Consider the following 25,826-nt stretch of genomic DNA (forward strand, 5'->3'; position numbering starts at 1 on the left):
TTGAGGCCGTTTCCTCTGCTCCTGGCGCTTGTTCCTGGGGAGCAGAGCCCGACCCCCCTGGCTCCAAGCTCCTTTCAGGCAGTTCAGAGATCAGAAGGTCTCCCCTCAGCTCCTGTTCTCCAGCTGAACCCCCCAGGTCCCTCAGCTGCTCCATCACACTTGTGCTCCAGCCCCTCACCAGCTCTGTTCCCTTCTCTCCACTCTCTCCAGCACCTCAAGGCCTTTCTTGGTGTGAGGGGCTGAAAACTGACCCCAAGATTCAAGATCTGGGCTCCCCAGGTTCTAGCACAGAGACGGTCACTGCCCTGGGCCTGCTGGCCACACCAGTGCTGGTAGAAGCCAGGATGCTGGTGGCCTTTTTGGCCATTTGGGCACATGCTGGCTCATGTTCAGCTGGCTGAGGATGTGTATGTATGCATACACCTAGAAAGACAACAGAGTATCAAGAAAGAAGATATATAAACCTGAGGATTGTCCACATTCCTGTGATTTAAATTGGATGCGGACTCGCAGTGTTTTGAAGGGGCTCAGGTAGGTATGAAGGTGAAGCCTGCACTGCGTATGACTGTGATTCCTGCCTGCGCTGTTCTGCGAGGCTCCAGCTCTCTGCCGAGGAGCCGTGCGTTATCCCAGAGCCAGCTATCAACGCTGGATGGCATGGCTTCCCCAGCTTCATGTGAGCAAGCCTGAAAAGCACCTTGAGTCCCTGTGCCATTAAAAGCTTCCCAGAAATTGATTACTCATATAAATCATCATCAGAACACTGGCAAAAGAAATAAGCACAAAAATAATTGTCAGATTATTTCAGAACTGGTTATACATAGCTCCCATCCTCTTCTGGCTTCACTGCAGGACAAATAACCCAGGACTTCTTTAGGTTTGCCTTTATTTCAGGTAAGGAAGGCATGCGACTAGTGATTATTCCTATCTGATTATTATTGATCTTTTATTGCTTTGCACTGGTAACCTCTACTGGCAAAGCTGTAATAGGAATCTGGCACATCTTTCTAAATGGGACATTGCTCAGCACTTCCCTCACTAAGCGGGAAGGTCACAACGCGTTCGGTTCCCCCTCGAGAACACAAGATGGGCAAAGTCCATCTGTCAAAGCACAAGGAATGTCTTCAGGATTTGCTGACTTAGGCTGCATGTGTTTTCTGTTAGGATAAAAATAGGCAGGGTCCAAAAAACATGTTCTGAAGAAGGAGTTAAGAGGCTGTAAAGCAAGACTTTAAAAGATGAACCCTCTCTGCTTTGAACGTAAACAGCTTCAGATGTGTTTGCAGGCAGTGAACATCTACCATGAAGAGAGCCTTTTCTGTGCAAGTCTAACTGCAGGAATTCTTCTTTCAAATCCCTTTTAGACTGAATTCTCCTTTGCTAGGAATCTAGAATATAATGGGGTTTCCTTTAAGGAATAAGAACATTTACTTGCAGTATGCATATATATATATATATATATATATATGTATTTATACATACATACATTTTATTTATTTGATATTAATGAATCCCACTGGTTGCAACACTTTTGGCACAGACAGCTGCACCAAGCAGGCAAACCGATCTCGAGCAAGTAGTTCTCTGTACTCCACGAATGCACCCAGGGAACAAACAAGCAAGGACCATTAACCTGCCCGTCTTCAGATTAATTCTGATATCCTGTCCTCTGCTTTTGGTAAGCATAATAGAGGTGAACATGACCTCTGCTGCAGTCACACGGAGGGTTTAGGAGCTGCGGGTATAATACTCACTGAAATTAATCACAAAACCACAGCAGCAGGGGCAGCACTGCCCAACTGGATCCTGTCAGTCTTCATCAAGCTGGAGAGGAACTCCTTAAAAGTGCAGCAAACAGGTCACATAATGTCAACCCTGAATAACCAATGCTGCATTATGGGCATAAATACTCGTGGAAATGAGCGCTGTACACTTGCAGCTGCCTGGCCCCCTTTGTGAGGGAATGCTCCAGCCAGCACAGCTAAGCAGACAACCCCCTGTCAGTGAAACACCCAAAAAAGACCAACAGACTCAGACTAACCGGCAGCTGTTGTCTCCAGCAGCGTGGAATGAAGTCTCGGCTCTCCGCAAGCCCAGGCGGGAGAACGCGTGGTACATGGTGAGGGCGACGTCGCCGAGGGTGTGCACGCCGTCGGGCTCGTCGTACACGTTCTCCCAGTACGCCCGCAGGCCGGGGGTGCCGGACGGGTAGTTGCCGTACAGGTAGTAGTCCAGCTGGCCGATTATCTCTTGATTGACCACAGCTTCAAATTTGCGGGCAAAGAAAGTTGGTCTTGCAGTCTGCTGTGGGGATATGAAAGGAAAAGACACCGGAGTGAGTTCCTGATTTCAGCCATGACACTTCATCCTAAGCAATGGGTTGGAGGTGAGGACATGAACTGGTTCTCCCCATAGGCAAAGGTGACTTATAAGGTCACCCTTGTGACCATATGTCATTAAGAGTGCCGTTAAGATTCAGATAAAAACTACATAATTACTCAATGAGAATGTAGGTGTGCCAATCTCTTCGTGCCACTCCCACCGCCTTGCTCTGGACGGTTCTCCATGTGCCAGAGGTGGGGAATACTCCAAACCCCCGTTAGCCTGGAGACAGCACAGCTCTGGCACGTCTGATCAGCGGGTGGGCAGGGAGCAAAGTGTCCTGTGCTACAGGGGTAGTGCTGTACTTGGTGCTGGGGAGGCCAAACCTTGAATCCTGGGGTCAGTTTTGGCCCCCTCACTACAGGAAAGCCCTTGAGGTGCTGGAGCGAGTTGAGAGAAGGGAACGGAGCTGGTGAGGGGCTGGAGCACAAGTGTGATGGGAGTGGCTGAGGGACCTGAGGAAATGGCCTCAAGTGGCACCAGGGGAGGCTGAGGTTGGAAATTTGGGAGAATTTCTCCCCAGTGGGCTGTGGGGCATTGGAACAGGCTGCCCAGGGCAGTGCTGGAGTCACCATCCCTGGAGGGTTGGACAGATGGAGATGAGGCTCTCAGGGACATGGGGCAGTGCCAGTGGGGTTATAGTTGGACTGAATGATCCTGAGGGTCTCTTCTAACCTAAATGAAGAGGCAGAGCAGCATTTTGTGTGTATGAATTTGCTGCTACGAGGTGGTAAGGGGACTCCGGCAGAGGTGCCATCTGAGGCTGAGGCTTCTCAGCTTCTGACCAGCCCTGCATAGAATTTCTGCTCTGCACTTGACACAATTTGGGGTACATTACCAGTTTGTATGCTACTCAACTACCATTAGCTTTCAAAAAGCTTTTGGTTTGCCTTGCTCATATTTGAGCACAGGTTCTGATGTGCCAAGGAGTTCAAAAGTGCCACAGACGGCTGACAAATTCTTTGAGGATGCCCAGTTTTACTCTGAGAGGGCACAAGCTGTGGGCTCTGCGATCCCTGCAGCTGCTTTGTGCCTCCGTGGGAACTGCGAGCCAGTCTCGGGTGTTATCTGAGGGGCTCTCTCACCAGGCGAGTGTCAGAAGTCGCCTTCACATCTATTCTAATTTTGAACTTTCCCTTGCAGCTCAGTTTACCTGATTGTTTTCTGAAATGTCATTGTGGGTTGTTTTCCCAGCCTGGAGCAGATCAGCCTCTGCAGACTGGCAGGAGTTTTTTAAGATGTGCCATTTATTCTGTGCTGGAGACTTTCCTGGGATTGGTGTTTGGTGCAGCAGAGCCTCTCTTAGATAATGTCTCATTTGCTCTTTTTGTGAGTGCCCGTGTCACTGACTTCAACTGCGCCTGGTAGGCAGCACGGTACAAAACAGAAAAGATCTCTGTTTTGGAGCAGTCATCATTTTTGTGCTGGGTAACACATTCCCCATCCCACACAAAGCCTGAACAAACATGCTTTATGCAGGGAACCCCGAGGAGCTGCAGGGATGGAATTGCAAATCTGGTGACCTTGAAACAAACGGTTGTTCATTCTTAACAGAAGATACAGAGGCCAGACAGAGTCTTGAGACTGAGCGCACCCTTGAGCACAAGGATTTGCTCTCATGTCTGCCTTGAGGAAACTATCACAAAGAAACTGATTAAATTTTTTAAGGCAGTGCTGCCAAGCCTGGCTGATCGAAACTTCCTGACTCTGGCCTACAAAACCATGAGATAAACTTAAATATAATCACTTTGATGAATATAATAATGAAAATTCATTTGCCTTGTGCTATGCAAGCCTCTAGCAGGCACTCTAGTCAACTTTTAAGCTTTTTTCAGATGAAAACCGCTGCTTAACAATGAAAGCCAGGAGCTTCATGAAATCATGAAAGCACTTGAGCTGGAACTTGGAAAAAGACCCTTTGCAATAAATTCACAAGAGTAATTCACAAGTAATATTGGTACAGCAAGAGAAGTGCCAAGCTTCCCTTCTTCCTCGCACAGCAGATCTACCAATGCCATGTGGTCCAAAGATCTGCTTTGTGACCTTCCCATGGAGCAGTACGTCTCAAGAGCCAAAACACAGCAGAATAAATCTTGTAGTCTCCTGAAATTAAGAGCAGAGCTTCCTCACAGCTCTTTCTCCACCTTGCTTGATGGGGTGAGAGCTTCCCTCCCCACCCCGCGGCCGAGGGAAAGAGCTGCTCGGGGTGTTGGAGAAGCTGAATTACCTGGAAGCGGTGGAAGTCTGTGGGTTTGAAGTCATTAGGCGAACAGCCACACCAGTCAACAATGTGCTTGTACTGACACTTGCAACCCAGTTTACGGTTCCAGTTCGTGATGCGCAAGTTGTTGTCCACCATGGAGTCACAGTAGGGGCTGTTTTCCAGAACGGTGTGAAAGAAGGACTGCAATAAAGACAGAGCAGGTCAGGACACTTGGCTTCCCAGACTTCCATCTTCTCCTTCCCTTCAGCCCATGGGCCTGAGCCTAATGGGCGTGTGACTTATTTTCTTTCAAAATGACAGAATTGACAAGCTCTATTGTTCTGCCGTCTATGAAAAGCACTCTACATGTATGCATTACATAGAGCATGAAAAAATCACAACATGCTATAGACCCAGCTAAAGTGTAATAACATAGAGGTGAGGCCTTGCTACAATACACAGAATAATTGCACTTCTGCAATGACCAGCTTTGGGCCTTCCGAGTCCAAAGGACTCCAGGAAAGCTACTACTGCAAGCAATTATATTATTTTTATTTCAGCTGTATGAGCGATTCTAAGAAATTCCCATTATTTCTCTTCTGTAAGTTACTCTCTGGTCTAACGGGACTATTTTCCTGAGCAATGTGTTAACGATACATGTTGTTTCCCAAGACAATTCTCAAACCTTCACCGTCACCCCGGTTACTGTGAAAAAAATACAGTCTCAGACAGGTCTTCTGCGGGTGTCTCGATCGCCAGCGCTCCGAAATGCATTGCTGGTTGAATGGCCTTGGTCTGAAATGTACAGATCACCCCAGGCACCAGAAGGACGTTCTGCCTCCTGCAATTACGTCTGAAACCATAAGTCTTTATTTGCTGACTCAAGGCAGCAAGGAATTCCTATTGGGCTGTCCTAATTGTATCATCATAAGATCAGCTATTACATAAATCATGTGTAATGGGGACTGATAGAGCAGGTTAACAGGTCAGTGAAGGCAGGGTGATTTTAAGAAAACAGTTATGTATCTTGCTAAGAAAACCTTGTAGAAGAAACTATGGAATATGACCCAATTTAGCCCTCTAAGACATGATTTTGGGGCAGTGGTTTCTCTTCAAAATCAGCAATAGTAAGACCTATAAATAACCAGTATAACATTAGCATGGTTGGCCCCCAAGTAATCCCCCTACCCTTTTTAATCTTAAATGACAGCCCAGTGAATATGGATTTTATGCTTGAACTATTTGGTTAAACCCATAAAGGAATCCATTCTCATTCAAGCAAGAGGAGAAAAAAAAACCCTACCCAATTACCCATTGCCCTGTGTCCTTTTATAATGATACAGAAATTTCTCCTAGATAATGGATGAAAAGGTTATCAGAGTTGAGAGAAAAGGTGATTTTTAACAGAAATGGGATTAAAGCAAGATTATTCAACATGTGTGTGGAATAATAAACCCCTATCAAAAGATGACAATCACTCTGCTCCACTGCAAGCTAATAAGCCTAGATTTGCAAGGTCACTCTCATCAATCCCTCAAAATGTTCAGGGGCCACTAGCAAGGATGGAAGTTATCATTCTAAAGAGAGCCATCAGGTCTTCCTTGGGCAGACAGACAGATGGGGAGCCTGTCAGCCTGCCGGACCCTGTGCTCTCTCTGTTGATAATGCACATCTCCTGACACACCATGGGGCTCTGTGCTCTCTCTGTGGATAACGCACATCTCCTCAACAGCCTGCCGGGCCCTGTGCTCTCTGTGTGGATAACGCTCTTAATACACCACCGGGCTCTGTGCTCTCACTGTGGACAATGCGCGTCTTCTGATAGACCACCGGGCCCTGTGCTCTCTCTGTGGATAACGCACACCTCCCAACAGCCCGCTGGACCCTGTGCTCTCTCCATGGATAACCCACGTCTCCCAACAGCCCGCCGGACCCTGTGCTCGCTCCGTGGATAACGTACATCTCCCCAACAGACCGCCAGGTCCTGTGCTCTCTCTGTGGATAACGCACGTCTCCCAACAGCCAGCCAGGTCCTGTGCTCTCTCTGTGGATAACGCACGTCTCCCAACAGCCAGCCAGGCCCTGTGCTCTCTCTGTGGATAACGTACATCTCCCCAACAGACCGCCAGGTCCTGTGCTCTCTCTGTGGATAACACACGTCTCCCAACAGCCAGCCAGGCCCTGTGCTCTCTCTGCGGATAACGCACATCTCCCAACAGCCTGTCGGGCCTTGTGCTCTCTCTGTGGATAGTGCATGTCGCCCTCACACACCACTGCATGGCAGCCAAAAACCCAGCCTGTTGTGCACCCCCCTTCTGCATCCATTGTAGCCAGAGCGACTGCGGAGTGATCTAAACGGTTTGTGACTCTGCCTTCTTGCTGAGTTTGGAATGGCACAATAAAGCTTTGTTTGTAGGGGTTTAATTTTTCAAGAAAAGGGCTGGATAATAGCGAGGAAAGCTACTTATGAAGACAATTCGCCATCTCTAATAGCCTTCAAAGGCTTTGTGGAGGAACAATTTGCAAGCAAAGGGCAGTTGGATTTCTGGTTGTTCAGTAATAGATTAATAGGCTTAAAAGTATAAAACAAACCCACTTCTTGCAAAAAAAAAAATAAAAGTCCCACAAACAAACAAAGCCACTGAACAACTGCACAAGTAGTTCTAACACTTGTCAGGGGAGGAAAATTCTCATTAACCACTTTGGGATGATCCAAGCCCACCAAAAGCAGGTGAAAGCCCCTCCGACTTCAGTGATCTTTAGGACAAGCATGAGCACGGCAGTTATGAACACAGAGACGGATCGCTTTGAATTCACATACCTCAGCAGGAAGCAACGTGTAAGAGTAAAACCTCTTCATCTTTGTTACCAGGTCATCACTGGAAAAAGTGACATACTCCACAAACTTCCTGTTGAGCAGAAACCAGTCTGAGCCCCCGTCAACCGCGATTCCTTCGGGGATGCGCCGGTCCCCCAGGCGCCACATGTGGGTGTCACACTCCAGGAAAAGCCGATCCAGCCCTTGTTTTCTGATAAATCTGAGGGAATACAAAAGCAGTTATTAAAAGTTAATCATCACTAGCTCTATAAATAGAGAAGCTACTTTCTCAAACAAAAAAGGATAAAAAGGTCACTTGTTCATGTTTCTGTTTCACTCATAAATAATGGAGAGAGGCTTAATGAATGATTAATCAGTTGTACATTCAGTTATAAGGGCAAAGATCAACAGATTGTTTTTAAACATAATTTACACCTTCTACTGCCCTAAGACGGAACTATACAAGTTACAGAGCTGTATGGCATGAATATCCATAATGTCCATTAACTCTTAACAACCAGCCGCAGAAGAACCATAACAGGGCCAGAAACCAAACACAACCTGTGGGATAGGCTTCTGTCTCTAAAGAAATGCATGGCTTTTGAAAAACAGCAAACCATATATAAAGGTAAAATGACCAATTTTCTCTTATGTTATTATTCTGCCATTTTTTCTATTGAGATATAGTTAATTAGGAAGAAATACAATTGCTTTGCTCTTTGCTGTAGAATGAACGTGTTCGCTCCATTTTCAAGCCTACGGGAAGCAATGTTTTGTTTACTGCTGAACCAGGAATAAGAGGAGCAACCGCAGAACTGTCAAGTTATGGAAATGAATTGTTTGAGACCAGTAGGACAGAAGAGTTGGAAAATCAATCTACCTTTGAAAACACCACTCACGATCCTTCTGGCTTTTTGGGTTTTAAGCTGGAGGTGTCAGAAAAGTTACCACAGTGATAACTGGCCCGTGGGCGGCCAAGCGTTCATAGCGATGTCGCTTTTTGATCCTTCGATGTCGGCTCTTCCTATCATTGTGAAGCAGAATTCACCAAGCGTTGGATTGTTCACCCACTAATAGGGAATGTGAGCTGGGATTAGACCGTCGTGAGACAGGTTAGTTTTACCCTACTGATGATGTGGTGTTGCAGGTCTCGCTGGCTGAAGAACTGCAGGTTTAACGGGAGCTGCGGCGATGACACCGCAAGTCGGTGTTTCCCTCCTGAACAACACCGAGCTGCACCATGGTTCTTAGAAATATTTGAGGATTAGGAAGTCAAGATGATGTTTTAGTGGTTCTCAAACACATGCAAATGAAGGAAGGGGGAAAGAAATAAAAGAACCCCCACCAAGGCTCTCTGGGCTCCTGCATCTGGAAACGTGAGTGTTAACCCTGTCGGTTGACTCCCTGGTGACAGTCATGTTCTATACCAAGGAAAGAACTGAGACATAATTATGAAATGGTGCATATTAATTTTCAAAAGGACCGTAAATGACTCCAGGGTCCATGTCCTACTGATATCTGCGGCTCTTTTCATGGGATGAGTGGAGCTCCTCTGTTAACACAACAGTGCAGAAAATGGGAGGATGAGAGCGGAGAAGCTTTTCTTTCCATGAACAAGTTTCTAATTTCATGTCCCATTATGAAGGATAATAGAAAAGTCTTGCAATTTTAATGTAGTGCTCTGGAAAGTAATCTTCAAATTCAATATTTATGCTGTTATCTCCAAATCAAATATTAATGTGCCTGAAAGTTTGGTCATTTATTTATTTCCCTCAAAACTAAATGCTCATTTGAATTAATTATTTTAAGAAAATAAGAGAATTTTATTGACCATATTTAAATAGGAACGTAACGTTCTTTTCAATGAAATACTTTCTTTCAACTGCTGTCTCTACCCATTTATCAGCCTTTACTCTCGTTTTCAAACGGAATTTTCTTTGACTGTAATAAAAACTCCCAAAGCAGAAGAAGAAAAAAAACCCCAACCAACCAAACAAAAGTTCTATGACTTTTTTGAGCTAATGGCTTGGACAAGCAAATCTCAGCATACAGAGGGAAATAAGCCCATTTTGGGTCGCTTGAGTGTCTTCACAGCAAATCTCGGTCTTAAATCCTATACAAGAAGGTTACCAGATGAAAACTCAATCTACTTTTCAACATTCATCCTCCAGCAAGGCAGCGCAGCCCAACTGAGCAGCAGTGACAATTTGGAGACCTGCAAAGACATGACCGTTTTGCTAATGCTGCTTGAAACCTCCCTAGAAACATCATAGCGGCTTTTAAATAGCAGTTAATGACCACATGGAACACAGGCATTTCCCACAAGGCTCACCCTCACCAGGCCTGCTTCTCACACCCTCATCACACCTAAACAGAGGAACGCATTGCAGAGCAAATAATTTCCTTTTAGCTATGAAGCAATAATTTATACAAGGGCCTTTGAAGACACAGTTCTCCATTGGGCAATTGCTTGTTCTCCGTTTATGTTCCTTGGGAGCCAAGGGGACCAAGTATTATATGATTATATAATATCATATATAAGTATTATATATTGAATAAGTATTATGTATTATATATTCTATAAGTATTACAGAATACATTTTAGCTCTGCTAGAAGCTAAAAGATCCCATTGGAGGTGGTGGTGGGTTGTCTGACCAAGCCTAGGCTGTGCTGTGACACACGGAACTGAACTAAACCCAGACAGAAAAGGTGGAAGAGGCTTTTTTTCCTCTCTTCTAGAATGACTGATGCTCCAAGCTGCTCCAGCAATAGCGATTTTGGCACTTGGGGAGGCAAGAGCATATTGGATATCGCCTGAGGGAAAGGGAATGCTGCTGTTTGTATCCCATGTTGGCCTTTTCGTGAAATCAAAAACCCTCAAACACTACAAACAGTTGATAAAGATTCTTGACTAGCCATCCAACAGTGCTTGCAGCAGCCACCACTGACCAGAACGGTAAGAAGGTGAAGGGCAAAAGCATGACCCTACTGATTTGTTTCTAGTCTAATGCTGTATTTTGTTAGATTCTGGCACCGCGACCTTTGGGTACGACCAGCACTCCCCTGACAACTGCAAATGTCCTTGCCAGGACAGTGACATACAACTGCACCAAGGCATGGTTGGCCAAACACAATGGAGATTGCATCAGACGAAGCCACTTGACCTTTCTCCTGCTCCAAGTCAAACAATGGGAAATTATGATAAGACAGTCAGCCATGAGAAAATAAAATTAAAATAAGACTAGGGTTAAGAAAAAAAATGCCTTGTTTCATTGAATGCTCCATCTAAGACACTTAATGCTTACCCTTAATCAGTGTGAGCTCTTCCTGAAGAGCTGAGGAGCGCGGATGACACTTGGAACACGTCCTGCCCGCTGCGCTTGGCCATCGTGCACCCGCACACCTGAAAGGTGCCGTTTGTGCCCCAACCATGGGGCATCCTCAGGGTTTACATGATTCCACATTATTATTTTTATATTTCGTTAAAAAAACCCTACTGCCTGCAGCACGTGGTCTGTCACACCGAGTGCAGATAGTTGTAACTGTCCAGACAGCTCAAGATCGCAATCCAGCTTCGGTGACTCCTCTCACTTTGTAGTGTATTTAAATATTTATAAATGCATTCCAGATGAGACTCCGGGATTATAGAACACATAAAGCATTTGTAAAATGTTTAGCACACACTACTACAAAATGAATATAAACACATAGCTCTTCTTACGATATGTTTTAACTACTAATAAATATTGTTGCAGGGCTACTTAACATCAGCAAAAATATCACAATCAAATATCACCCTTTGGGATAGTTTTCTGCCAGTGACACTGCACAGCACAGCAGCCCGGAGACACTTCTGCAGCATATAAGACAGAGTTTGCAGTTATCTGAAGTCTGTGAATGAATAAAACTCTCTTAAGCATCAAAGGCTGTCAGACTACTAAGCATTACTTATCAGTAACTTCACCACTAAAATGTTTTTCTCTGGAAATAATATATATTTTTAAGGTGGAAAGGTTTCTTCCTAAATGTTTCCTGTTTCTGGCCTCTTGCCTAGAAAACTTCCCATCGACATTTCACTGTTAACCGGGTGCACCTACCAGGACCTCATCATCATTACTCACTACACAAGGACTATGAATAAAAGTTAATGATACATCAGTGAAACAATTCATCGCAAATCGAAAGTCAATGTCAAAGCAAGGATCTGCAGAGCTTGGAGCTCCACTAGTCTCACGTCCATGTTCTCCTTAAAGTATGTGGACAAACTCTGCACATTGACTTTATCTGCTCCTCTTTTAACTCTTTTTAGACAAGAATCGGAAGAAGTGGGAAAAAGTGGGAAAAGCCAAGTAAATATTTTTATGGATGAGAAATGTGAGAGGCTCTTGCCAGCAGTGTTTGCACAGCCACCTTGGAAACACTTACCAGAGTCAATCAGTGGGGAAGCATAAAACAATAACTTTCCATTTAGGTGACCAAAGAGAAAGCACCAAACAGTAATTTAACAATCCTGAGTGTACCAGTTGCAACAAGTAATTTGTGAGCAATCTCTAGGCTACAATACATCTCCATAAAGCAGCCACTAAATAATTCTTTGTAATAAGCAAGTTCATAAAAGCCAAAGCGGCATGGAGCAGTTTCAGCCCCTGTGGAACAGAAATCCAGCCTCACCACGGGGAGTTCCCAGCGACGGCGACACAACCCCGACCTCACCCCCTTTCCAAGGGTAACTCTCGTCTATGAAGGGTTACACAGTATTTAAAAATCTGAAATAATTATCAGTTGGCAAGTTCAGCGTGATGTCTATACTGTACCAGATAAATACCTCTTTTTCTAAAGATGCGATGGTGCAGTATGCTTCCCACCACCTCTTTCGTTGTGCCGAAAGCCTCTGGGGCTGACCACCCACTCCTGAAATGGGGTTTGAAGCTTGAAAGTGGGAATAACGTCAAAAAGAAGGCGCACCCATTTAGTCTGTCAAGATGAGGAAGATTTCCTCATGGTATGACAGGCGGCATGCAGAAAGCGCGGAACACGTAATTCCTGCTGTTGCAATACTCTCGGTAGAGATAAAAACGGTGGGAGAAAGGAGGAGAAATAAAAATTGCAAGCTGCTTTCTGATGCGTTTAAACTGTGACATTCTGAATGCAAATGTTACGAGGTCTTATCTTTCTTTAATTCCCTTGCTCTAAAGAAGATACTATGAGCACAATACTATCCCCCTAACAATCCCCTACGCTTTACTGTCAATGCACAAACATCGACGATATCATAAAGAACTTTTCTCTTGACTGGGTTTGTTACAGCGAGACTGGGATTCCTGCACATGCAAAAGCCAAACCCGTCAGTAAGCACACAAATGGAAATGCTTTCAGTAGCTCTGCCCGTTGTGCTCAACGCTCCAGCTCTACGGGAGGGATTTTCCAATGGTCCACGTTACCACATTTGTTTCCAATCTATGTTTAATCAGTGTTATTCTCAGTGTGCAAGTAAATCTGAGACAGACAACTGGTCTGCTGCTGCAAACCTTGGACAATGTAAGGTTTAGGTCATTTACAGCATAGCAAAAATGGTATAGTGCTTTGACTGGCTCAAGTTACAAGTCCACCTTGAAATATGATGTTAAATGCGGCTCTTTTCAATCAATGGCATTTTTATGGAAACCAAATGAATTTAGAATAACCCACATGAGATGCTGTTGAAAGCTGATGAATATACACATTTTATCTGGTCATTTTTGTGTCTGTTTATGGACATAATTAGATTTTTCGAGCTTTACAAGAGATGAATCATACTCTACCAATCTTCTTCTGCTTCTTTCACATATAATTTTCTCAGTATATCCATCTAATGCTGCAGTCACATCACACCTTTGTGTCATTTTTTGAAGAAATTTCTCGTGATTCCTTCCTTCTTGTCCACCTTTTCCTAAGCATTAACTTCCACTGGTTTGGAAAAATCTTACTTTCCATCTTCTGGAAATCTCTCTTCCAGAGGAAGTCTGAAGAAGACCTAATGCTTATATTTTAATGTCACAGGTCAGGGAGCAAACTCTTCAAGTGTCCCAAAAATAACAAGTAAAAAAACCCCTCTGACATTATTTTTGGTGTAGGAAACTTGCAGAGTCTATTTTTGGCAGTGCTGACTCTACTAGGAATTGCCTTGTTTTGATAAGAGTTCCACACGGTCCCTCACGAGGCTCAAGAGGCACTTCCAAAGACTTTCCTGTGGGTTTCTTTTTCCCACTCTTCCCTCGCAATATCTTTTAAGAAACACTCCAACAGCTCCTACAAGGACAAATACGTAACAGGTTCCTCTCACGATCAAGCAGGCCACAACTTAAGTGGTTTTGTTTCTTTTTATATAAAATAAGCAAAACGGGGAGAACTGCAAATGACAGCGTGCAGAGAAATCGCATGAATTCACCACAGACGGACTCAACGATCTCAAAGCTGATGTTCTGCCATCTGTTTTTTTCCAATAAACGTCTTCCCTGGAAGATCTTTTGTCCCTTCACCTCCTCTTCTTCCCAACACCCACACACCTGAGCAGCTCTGACCCAGGAATGCAGCTGGGCCTGGAGCCATCTCAGCTGAGCAGCTCGGGCACAGGGGACATCTGACACCAGGGGACCGCTGTCACCAGGAGACCACTGCCACCAGGGGACCAATGCCACCACAGGACAGGGGACCACTGCCACCAGGAGACCACTGCCACCAGGAGACTAATGCCACCACAGCACAAGAGACCACTGCCACCAGGGGACTACTGCCACCAGGAGACCAATGCCACCACAGGACAGGGGACCACTGCCACCAGGAGACCACTGCCACCAGAGCACAAGGGACCACTGCCACCAGGGGACTACTGCCACCAGGAGACTAATGCCACAACAGCACAAGGGACCACTGCCACCAGGAGACTAATGCCACCACAGCACAAGGGACCACTGCCACCAAGGGACCACTACCACCAGGAGACCAATGCCACCACAGCATATGGGACCACTGCCACCAGGGGATTGCTGCCACCAGGGGACCAATGCCACCACGGCACAGAGGACAACTGCCACCAGGGGACCACTGGCACTAGGGGACTGCTGCCACCATGGCACAAAGGACCACTGCCAACACAGCACAGGGGACATCTGCCACCAGGGGACCACCGCCACCAGGAGACCAATACCACCACGGCACAGGGGACCACTGCCACCAGGGGACCACTGCCACCAGGTGCCAGCTGCTGCAGTGCCGCAGGCCCGCAGAGCACACCAGGCTGCCCACCATGGTGTCCACCACAACAGCATCTCACCAGGTCTTTGTACCGTGCTTACCGTGTCAGGATGTGCACACCAGATGATTGAAGAAAGAAAAGGAAATGGGGATTCAAACTTTCCAGGTCACCAAGGGCAAGTGTGGGTCATTTCTACACAGATTTTCAAGCTACCAAATCAGGGTGTTCACCCGTGGGCAAAACAAGGCCAACAGAATCCATCCAACTTAAACGGATGTTCCCTGATGTAATTATTTTATAGTATGTCACAGGATCTTGAATGAAAGGACACAAATGTTACTATTTATACCGCTGAAAATGAAGTGTGCAGCTCACCGTTCTCAGATAGCAATCAAATTTCTCATTGCTGGTACCTCAATTTTCACCTCCTTCCTAATTCCTGTCACACCCCATAAATTACAGCTACTTCAAACCTTCTCACTTACTGCACCTTCCTGAACCGGTGCATGATCTTGGTGCACACCCAACCAAGACCAAACACCATCCTGTTCAGTCCCGTGGTGAGACATACGGCTGTTCTTACTGCACCTTCTTACCATCTTGAACCTATTTTTGTTTTCTTTTGCATCAACAACTTTGCATTGTTTTCCAAAACGGAGCAGAAATAGAGGCCTTAGAAGGAGGCAAATTGTCAAGCCGAAGCAGTAAAGGCTCCATGGCTCCCCTAACGCTTAGCATAAAGCAATAACGAACATTGGAGAGTTAACTGTAATGTCTTATATTTTTCAGTGCAGTCTCTTTGCACAGAAGACGCGTGTTGCTACTTCAGTCGCTACAGTTCACATACAACTGTTAGGCTGAACTACTTACAAGCAAAAAATAGATCTTCCTAGCCTGTGTGCTTCAGAATAATCGTTTTTAAAAATTTAACCAAAAAAAGTATGGCTGAGGGAAATTTGAGCCAAATGAACAACCAAATATTTCACATGAGCAGCAACGTAAGCGTTGCTGGGAGCTACGTGGTTAAACTATTCCAACAGCAGGCACAATGTAACCTTTTTTTTTTCTAGTATTTGGGTACTTACTGGGTGATTCATCAACGCAGCAACACACAATAGTGTCTACTGTGTCATCCATTTCCTAACCGTAGGGGAAAGGGACCTGGGGACAGCAGGGTGACCATGAGCCAGCACTGGGCCCTTGTGGAACCAAGGGCCAATGGTACCTGGGACGGATTAGAAGGGGGGTGCACAGTAGGTCAGAGAGGTTCTCCTGCCCCTCTGCTCTGCCCCGGTGAGACCACATCTGGAATATTGTGTCCAGTTGTGGCCCCTCAGTTCCAGCAGGACAGGGAACTGCTGGAGAGAGTCCAGCGCAGCCACCAAGATGCTGAAGGGAGTGGAGCATCTCCCGTGTGAGGAAAGGCTGAGGGAGCTGGGGCTCTGGAGCTGGACAAGAGGAGACTGAGGGGGGACTCATTCCTGGGGATCAATATGGAAAGGGGGAGTGTCAGGAGGATGGAGCCAGGCTCTTCTCGGTGACAACCAGTGACAGGACAAGGGGCAATGGGTTCAAACTGGAACACAGGAGGTTCCACTGAAATATGAGAAGAAAGTTCTTCCTGGTGAGGGTGGCAGAGCCTGGCCCAGGCTGCCCAGGGAGGTTGTGGAGTCTCCTTCTGTGCAGACATTCCAACCCGCCTGGACACCTTCCTGTGTAACCTCATCTGGGTGTTCCTGCTCCATGGGGGGATTGCACTGGATGAGCTTTCCAGGGCCCTTCCCGTCCCTGATGTTCTGGGGTTCTGTGATCATCCCGGAGTACACAATGCCAGTGAACAGCATGTGCCACAGTGGAAGAAAGGCATTTCTGACAGTGTGGTGAAACAGATACAACACGGCAGAAACGGCTGAGAGGGGGAGACTTTGGGAACGTCGGGAGTTCAGGCGTCTCCAGCTCTGAGAACCATCTAAAACAGCTCAGCAACACTTCTGAAAGCACCCAGAACCCAAGAGCCAGAAAGGCGACAACTGAACTGCAAAGGATAGTATTAGTGAGGAGAAACAAACAGCAAAAGAACCCAGATATATAGCAAACTTCTAATGGCCTTTTCTTAGCTGTTTGTATTCTGCGTACGAGCTCCAGACTCCTCTAAGTTGTAACAGCATCCAGCCTTCACAGCGTGTTTACGCTCTTTCCCAAATGACTACTGTGGCAAGGTTTCTATTTAAAAACCCCTTTTTCCTGCCTGTCATCGAAGATGTCACATTTGACTGTCTCTATATTTTATAATACATCAGTCAGGTACTGCTCCTGCCAAAAACCCAAATCTTCCGGGTGTTCCAAACTCTAATAGCTTATACAACTACCGGGTTATTCTTTTGCTTTTAATAGTCTAAGACACTGAAAAGAGGAGAAAATGTAAGTGTTGCCCACTAAGCACTATGCAGTGACTCCAGCCATTGTATGCGATTTCATTTCATACATCCAGCTCTCTGAGGAAATAATGCCTCTCCAGCTGAGTTAAGGAGCCATTTTCACATCCATTCCCTTTTCTGAAGCCACTAAAGGAAAAATCAGAGCGATGCACTTTTTAATGACTTTGGCATAACTAAAAGAAAACTTCACTATATAACAGGAAGCCAGTTTTTTCTCCTTATTTGGCAGTAAAACATGCACTGATTGTGAATGTGGCTTGAATACAAAATACGTTGTAATTGAGCTGTATGAGCCACTTCAAATCTTCCTCCCTCCGTTGTATGATCCGCAGACTACAAGGACTTAAAATTCAGTTTCCCATTGTTTACAAAGCAGACTAAGACAGTTGAAATGCTTATTGTTTAGGAGCCATTATTTATCCACAAATTAGAATAACAAGTAGCTGCAAAGGTTATACATTGCTTTCAGTGATACTTAAATGCTGAGCTCCTGTGTTATTAATTCACATGTTTTGAGAAAAACACCTTGGAACAGCAAAATTGTTGTACATGGGGTGGCAGTCAGTCCAGTCCAGTGTCTTCTCCCTTATCATGGCTTCAACCAGCCATTTTAAATAAAAATCCTGTTCTGGTCTGTTTTGAGATAGAATGTCCCAAGGGAGTTTTGTCCTATTGCCCAATAACTTGGAGACTGGACTGTGTCCCAAATCCTTTCCAAAGCTGTCTTTTTTTCCTTTTAAATTTGTTGCCAAACCTTGAGGCTCTTGCTTCTCTTCTAGACCTCGCTAAGCTCTTGGCCATACCATTCCCCCCATGGGATATTTCTTTTCCACAGGGCTGTGACAAGGCAAAGCTAACAGCAACAAATTAAAATTAACTAGGAAAATAAATAGGGAAAAAACCAATCATCCCTTAGTCTTAGATGAGTAAGTAACCAAAACTGGCTGTGGAAATTCCCCAAGCAAAAGTCACGGGAGGCTGGGCGAATATTGTAGGCAAGTATCCCCACCTGTCTCTTCTTTTGCTCCTCTGGGGACACGGGCTGCAGGCAGCAGGACACGGGGTGACAGCCCAGATGGGCCTTTGGTCACATCTCACCTGTTATACCAAGTATTTTAGCCCTGAGGATTCTATCATTCTAACTAGAGGAATAAATGTCACTGGCATGACCAGAGCTCACACACCTCGGGCACAGAACAAGAGTCAATAGAGCTGGTGTGTCAGCGGGCAGACAGCACATCTACCGCTTCAGACGAGACAGAATGAAACACTGAAATGGAAAGATCAGGCTGGAGGTCTCCACATGAGATCACATTTCTCTCTTAGCACGTGGATATAGAGCTGGAAATTCACCCACAACACAAAGCAAGGCGAACTGCTTTCTGATCAGCTTTGGCCACCTGTGTAATGAATTTTTACTAAATGCAGGTGTTACAAAATCGGGAGGAGCTGTCAACACTCTGGAGGGCAGAGAGGCCGTGCAGGGGGATCTGGACAAACCGGAGAACTGGGCAATCACCAACCGCATGTGGTTCAACAAGGGCAAGTGCTGGATTTTGCACCTGGGACATGGCAACCCCAGCTGTACAGACAGACTGAGGACGAGATACTGGAGAGCAGCTCTGCAGAGAGGGAACTGGGGGTTCTGGTCAATGACAAGTTGAACGTGAGCCACCAGTGTCCCTGGAGACAAGAGGGACCTGTGTCCTGGAGCATCCAGCGCAGCACGGCCAGCCGGGCAGGGGGGGATTGTCCCGCTCTGCTCTGCGCTGGGGCGGCCTCACCTGCAGCATTCACTGTGTGCAGGGCTGGGACACAGGAGAAAAGGACATAAAGCTGCTGGAGAGTGTCCAGAAGAGGCTACAAAGTTGTTGAAGGGTTTGGAGGGGAAGCTGTATGAGCAACGGCTGAAGTCCCTGGGTTTGTTCAGCTGGAGCAGAGCAGACTGAGGGCAGAGCTCATGGGCTGCAGGTTCCTCAGCAGGAGCAGGAGGGGCAGGCTGAGCTCTGCTCTGTGACAGTGACAGAGCCCAGGGAATGGCAGGAGATGTGCCAGGGAGGGTCAGTGGGACATGAGGAAAAGGTTCTTCACCCAGAGGTGCTGGACACTGAACAGGCTCCCCAGGGAGGTGTCCCGGCACCAATCTGACAGTGTTCAACAAGAGACTGGACACCGTGCTCAGACACACGGGGTGACCTGTGGGGTGTCCTGTGCAGGGACAGGAGTTGGACTCCATGAGCCTTGGGGGTCCCTCCCAGCTCAGGATTTTCTAAGATTCTACTTGGAGGCTCCCGCTGGTTGAGCCCCGTCTCTGCGCTCACGGGGCTGTGCAGAGGCAGCACCGCATCTCCCTGATAGAAACCCTGGGGCACTGCCAAGGGGGATGTGAAAGGATCCATTCATCCCGCGGTCAGCAGTGGGAGCGCCCTGGGACTCCCGGGCTGCACAACCCCGGCAGACAGAGGCAGCAAATCTACACTCATGTCCCACATTACGCTCCCTCATGCTGAGAATTTATGGTAGAAAGCCAGGAGAAAAAAATATAACACGGCGACATGTTGTAATAGGCTAAAAGGTATTTAATTGTTTCTACAGTCAAAGGGAACCACTGAACTAATAAATGGGTTGTTACTCCTGTGAGGGGAGGACAAGTGGCACATTAGCTCATTTTGTTATTAAATTAATACCAGATTAGTGTGTTTAATTGATCTAAATTGTTCTAACCCAGCTGAGGTTGGCATGTTCGAACCAGCTTGATGCAGCCATGTCATAATTCATTAGTTATTTTCCTTAGCCAGACTAGGGAATTTGAGAAGAATCAGGTACACCAGAGGAGCAAAAAGGCGTAAGAGACCGACGGCTTTTCCCTGGCCATTTCTCTTTCCTTTTCTACTACAACTCTGCTGTCAATCTCTATTGCCAGCTGGAGCTGAGCCTGCCAATCACTCTGACACTCTGCATCTCCCAAACCAGAGACTCTCCTGTGACAACTGTTGACTTTGGATTTAAATATTAATCCTCACGGTATTATTTTTTACTACCTGCTGTAGAATTTCTGCATGCACAAGAATGCTCGTGAGGACTTCATTGAAACAGGAACATGACAGAATTGATAAATCTAGTGACAAGAGCAAGAGCAGCCAAGAAGTGAGAGAGACTTGTGTGCTGAACACGCAACTCGGCGTGTCACATTCCCCGTGTACACTGTGTGAACCCAGCCTTACAGTGTGCTTGACATTTTACAGAAAAAAAGAGATGAACCAGTGACCCAGGCAGCGTGAAACAATATTTTTAGGTGCAAAGCCACTGTGACTCAGCGTATGAAGCTGGAACTGTTGTAAAGCTGCTGTTATGGTCCAAAACTAGCAATAGAGAAAAGGAAAACTATCACTAAAGAGGAAAAGAGGACCACTGCAATCAAATGGGAAAGATCTTCCCCCTGCAGAGGTTGTGTACAGCTTTAGAAACACAGTGTTTGGGCACCGCTGCTCCCTCCGAGCACCAAGCTGTGATACTGATGTGTTGTGGGAACACGCACATTCACTTCTCACCGAGACCAGCACAGGGCGGATGAAGAGGGATGAAGTCTTTGGATGATCCAAAGACTTCAAACCTGCAGCAGGTCACAACAACCCTGCAGCCTCAATGCTCACCCTTGCTGGAGCCAGGCTCGTCTTGGTGACAACCAGTGATAGGACAAGGGGCAATGGGTACAAACTGGAATACAGGAGGTTCCACTTAAATTTGAGAAGGAATTTCTTCATGGTGAGGGTGGCAGAGCCTGGCCCAGGCTGCCCAGGGAGGTTGTGGAGTCTCCTTCTGTGCAGACATTCCAACCCGCCTGGACACCTTCCTGTGTAACCTCATCTGGGTGTTCCTGCTCCATGGGGGGATTGCACTGCATGAGCTTTCCAGGTCCTTTCCAACCCCTGACATTCTATGATTCTATGAACGCGCAGGCTGCTCCAGGCTCCCGCACCTTGCGGAGATGCCCTGTGCACACAAGGCTTCGCTGCCGACCCTGCCTGGCTCAGGGCTGGGACACGATGTTGTGCAGGGCAATTACCGCTTGCTGCCAAAACATCCGTCTGTGCCAGCTCCAAGGAGAGAGCAAGGACCAGCCTGCTTAGTGTCTTCCTCCCCGCAAAGCATCTTTGCAAACTGACTTGGGTAGGAGCTGTTCTGGACTAATAAAACTGTCCCTGGGAGAGGGTTTCCTCCTCATCCGCTTCTCTTTCCTGGACTAGGATTTCTTCACTCAGATAAAGCTGGAAAACCATAACTTTGCAAAAGCTCTCAGTGCCGTGGATGAATGAGCTTAGGACAGGGGCAGCTTACCTTGCGTTGTCCCTCCCGTGTGACTTCAAGAAGTTCATATCACGATATCTGGACAGGAATGCTACCAGCTGGTCGTTTGTCCTGCAAGAGTAAGAATAAAAGATGCGCAAATTACACTGGGAAAACGAGTATGTTTCATTTCTAATTGTTCTCATTCGGAGACCATCCGCAGACTCTTTGAAGGAGAGAGCTGCTGAAGCAACTTCCATCCTGCTGCTAAACCTCTGCTCGGCAAAGGGCGCTTGGAAAGCAGCACAGCTTTATTACATCTTAATGAGTTTCATATCAATTCTTGGCAGAAGTTTTGAGCATTTTAAGAGTATGTATTAAGTAATACTGCTCAACACTTTTTAAGTCTGAAAATACAGCTGTGAGATGACTGCATCGATAGTCCCATTTTACATGGTTTGCTGTATCTTTCTCAGGGAATTCAGTTAATTATCTATTGGCATTTCATTTGTTTTCATCCTTGCAATAGGGAAGAGGCCAAGGTTGGAATGCATAAAGGAAAATAATTTGGATGTCAAAATCCCAATATAATTAATAGGACCAAAGGAATTTCGAAGGTTAATTCCAGTTAGTATGACTGGCAACCTGACACCAGTATTTCAGAATTTCAGCTGACATGTATTTATGTATTCATGCTTGACAGCTTTTGTGATCTGCTATTTCTTTAACAATGGAGCAAAAACATTCTCTATTTATATAGGCCAGCATATTTTGGAAAACTGAATAAATCATATTAAAAAGATCTTCATCTCCTGAGTTGCATTCAAAGCCACAACACTGTAGATACACCACCACTTACACAATGGCCTGTAATGGACTTGATGGCAGAAAAACTAAAGATAAAACAGTTGTCAATAGCGGTGCATCTTGAAAACATTTCATTATTATAAGCCACAGAAAGCCACGTTAAACCAGAGTCCTGTACAAAATGTGTTTAACTTCTGGGGTCAGGCTTCAACAACCTGGAAATGTTACCAGCCTAGCAAACCATCTTCGCATCTCATAAAACCAAATATTTCCATCATCACAGGTAGCATTTCATTCCTGAACTGACGAACAAAGAGCAAGTTAACCACTGATTTCACCTGGACCAAATGAAGCATCTGCCCGCAAACCGGGCAGAATGACAGGGCTGTGGGATCCCGGCACCCCTGGGTCACGCTCTGCGTCTCCACTTGGCAGCCTCAGAAAACTGCTTTCTCTAGGGTAAGCTGGGCAGATTTCCACATTTGCTGCTCCAGTGACTCTCCATCTTACTGGGATGAATAGGCATTTAGTGAATTTACTTAGCGATGCTTCCACATGAAATGGTTTCAATGGCTGACATCTTCCGGTGAGTTTCTAGACAAAAGCCGGCACGCAAAGATGATCTTCAGAAATATAACCAAATTTGGAAGTGCTTGTGCTTTCATTTCCTTACAGGATAAAAATCAAATCAACCAAAGTAAAAATCCACACCACTCCATAAAACACCATCATTTCTGGATTGCTCACCAACCCCTATTTCACTATTCACGCAGTGGATTTGGACTCGGGGTCGCCCGACAAATTTTTCAATGCTTTGCACTTTTTAGATAATACTTATAAATGCCCACATGATTTTTAGCTCTCAAAATAATTAAAAATTGACACTTTCCCACTTCTTGAAAACACGGGTAGCATCTTCATCCTACTTTTAATTACTATTTCTTTTTTAAAAAAAACCAAGAACAGATACATTTTTCCTCTTTGCCAATTAAGTATGCTTCTTGTCATGTGTTGACAACATGGAAATAAAACATCACATTTCCATTTGGTAAAACTTTCTAGCTATTTGACATTTAGATTTATGCGGTCAACCAATTCTGCGCTCAGCATGGGAGCACATTGAATTTCTATTAAGCTTTCATTCAAATTGCTGCTTCTGGCCCCAATACCAGGAGGATGCTGCGCACCACCTCCGAATTACTCCATCACATTACATTAAAAAGAAAATCAAAGGTATTGAACATGCGATAGATGCTAATGCAGTTGCTAAAGTTCAGAAAGCTTTGCCTCTGGGGGTATATTTCCTACATGCCTCCGGCACAGATCGCTACCGCACTTTAGTATACGGCGCAGCAGAGTCCCCAACAGCATCACGGTGCCCCTGGCCCCGAGCAATCTTCTACTGACCATCGCGGTGTCACAGAAAGTAACAAGGGCAATATATTTCTAGTATTTGCTTCCTAAGAAGGAAATATGAAAGTCATGGTGATAGAGTAGTTCATGCTGCTGATTAAAACACAGTGACATACATCTTACACTCCTACCAGTTTCCCCAGTGTGCAGCACAGCACGAACACAGGCCGAGGAAAAGCGCAGTCAGGGTGTGATGCTGGAACTGATGGATGCACCACACAGCTCCACCTTCATCGCCTTTTGGTTTAAATTCCCTTGGAGGCTGAGGCACAGGGGAGGAGGAACCCTCAGCTGTCCCCTGTGCTGTTAGCGGGGAGGGAGGATGGTGAGAGTAGAGAGGCTGAGAGAACGTGTGCAGTTCTCGAGTGTGCAGCACACAGAGGGAATTGGGCAACTCGTCCTCCAGGAATCCTGACGTGCAGTTCTCTGTGCATGTGGGAGGGCTCCCACGATGGGGAAACAAAGCGTTTTCAGCTTCATTGCTGTAGATTTGGTGTCAGCAGTAGCAGGTCTGCCAGCTGGGATGGGGTTCCTTCTCCAGCAGAACTGCACTGAGGTCACCTCAGCAAGGTCCTGCTGTCCCCACAGCCGGGTGGCCGGAGGTGGCAGGGACAGCGACCCGGGCTCAGGGTCAACATTGGAGGTCTAAGGAAGAGAAAGGTGAGTTACAGAATCCCAGAATGTCAGGGATGGGAAGGGCCCTGGAAAGCTCATCCAGTGCAATCCCCCCATGGAGCAGGAACACCCAGATGAGGTTACACAGGAAGGTGTCCAGGCGGGTTGGAATGTCTGCACAGAAGGAGACTCCACAACCTCCCTGGGCAGCCTGGGCCAGGCTCTGCCACCCTCACCGGGAACAAGTTTCTTCTCATATTTAAGTGGAACCTCTTGTGTTCCAGTTTGCACCCATTGCCCCTTGTCCTGTCACTGGTTGTCACCAGAAGAGCCTGGCTCCATCCTCCTGACACTCCCCCTTTCCATATTGATCCCCAGGAATGAGTCCCCCCTCAGTCTCCTCTTGTCCAGCTCCAGAGCCCCAGCTCCCTCAGCCTTTCCTCACACGGGAGATGCTCCACTCCCTTCAGCATCTTGGTGGCTGCGCTGGACTCTCTCCAGCAGTTCCCTGTCCTGCTGGAACTGAGGGGCCACAGCTGGACACAATATTCCAGATACAGTCCTATAGCAAGAAGGGAACTTGGAAGATGTTGCCAAAGCAAAGCAAGGTCTGCTGCTCCTGTTTTCTCATTGACAGCCCTCGCCAAGGGGCTGAGGTATCCCAGGACACACGCAGACTGACCAGGCACTCAGTAAGCTGAGCATCGCAATAATTTCAGAATATTCTGTATACACTGGAGATCGAAATGGAAAACTGGAAAGAGAAACACTGACTCTGTGTTTGCGTTGTCTGGCCAGGACACAGAACAAGCGCGTCCCCATGTACAGTCATGGCCGAACGCCGCGGGAACAAAAGGCAGTGCTGGGCTTGCTGGTTTTCAGCAAATCCTCCAAGTCCTGGTAACTAATCCAAGCAAAGAACAGAGATCCCCTTAGTTTACAGCTGTGAAAATAGATGAAAAAAGTCTTTGGAGAACCTGAGAGAAGGAAAACAAGCAATTGTTACTTTTGGAAGATAGTGAAGGCAAATGCCCTTGATTAAGGAAGGTACTTTAACCCATGGGCAACTTGAAGGGTGGAAGGAACAGCAGTCACTTCAATAGGACTATTCATATGTCAAAACTTATACAATTGCATAACAATTTGCTAAGTTAGATCAAAAGTTCAGAAACGTTTGGCAGCACACAGGTATGAAAACAAGATTGTTTGATTCTGTGTAGGAATCAGACGAAGAAGCGAAGACCAACTGCTCTGTTGGATGCTGGGGTTGGTCTCTGCCGTTTGAGACTTGATGAGGAGTGCGAGGGGCTGCAGTGCATCTGTGTACAAAGTACAGATCACCTCTCTGTCTCACAGTCATTTAATTTCTGCTCTATCAGAAAGGTAAGGCTAAGTAAATGTTTTCAGACGTTATGCATGAATGCAGTGTTTCTGCCTGGAAAGCAGCTCTTGTGCTGGAGAATTTTCTTGTTACTGGCTCAAGGTTTGAGACAAAATCTAATGAAATCCGTGGAAATCTCTCCTATGGTCTCGCTGGGCTTCAGACTCCTCCAGGCAACCCCATTCTCCTCAGCCCTGCTTCACCATCAGTGCCCGGGCAGGAGCAGCTCTACTGCCCCGGCTCCTGC

The 25,826-nt window shown here is 46.3% G+C and overlaps 1 protein-coding gene across 4 annotated transcripts in view; it reads right to left on the bottom strand.

The window, feature by feature from the left end:
* XYLT1 (xylosyltransferase 1) overlaps window positions 1-25,826 on the bottom strand; it is a 208,627-nt gene that overhangs the window by 24,819 nt on the left and 157,982 nt on the right. For 3 of the 4 annotated variants that reach the window (XM_065030707.1, XM_065030704.1, XM_065030706.1), the window contains 4 exons: window positions 21,415-21,495; window positions 7,407-7,623; window positions 4,610-4,786; window positions 2,042-2,304 (listed from right to left, as the gene is read on the bottom strand). In XM_065030707.1, coding sequence (XP_064886779.1) covers window positions 2,042-2,304; window positions 4,610-4,786; window positions 7,407-7,623; window positions 21,415-21,495 — 738 coding nt within the window. The remainder of the gene's footprint in view (window positions 1-2,041; window positions 2,305-4,609; window positions 4,787-7,406; window positions 7,624-21,414; window positions 21,496-25,826) is intronic. The other variant, XM_065030705.1, reaches the window with a different exon arrangement.

The sequence above is a fragment of the Columba livia genome, chromosome 15, assembly GCF_036013475.1.
Source record: "Columba livia isolate bColLiv1 breed racing homer chromosome 15, bColLiv1.pat.W.v2, whole genome shotgun sequence".
Taxonomy (NCBI): Eukaryota; Metazoa; Chordata; class Aves; order Columbiformes; family Columbidae; genus Columba; species Columba livia.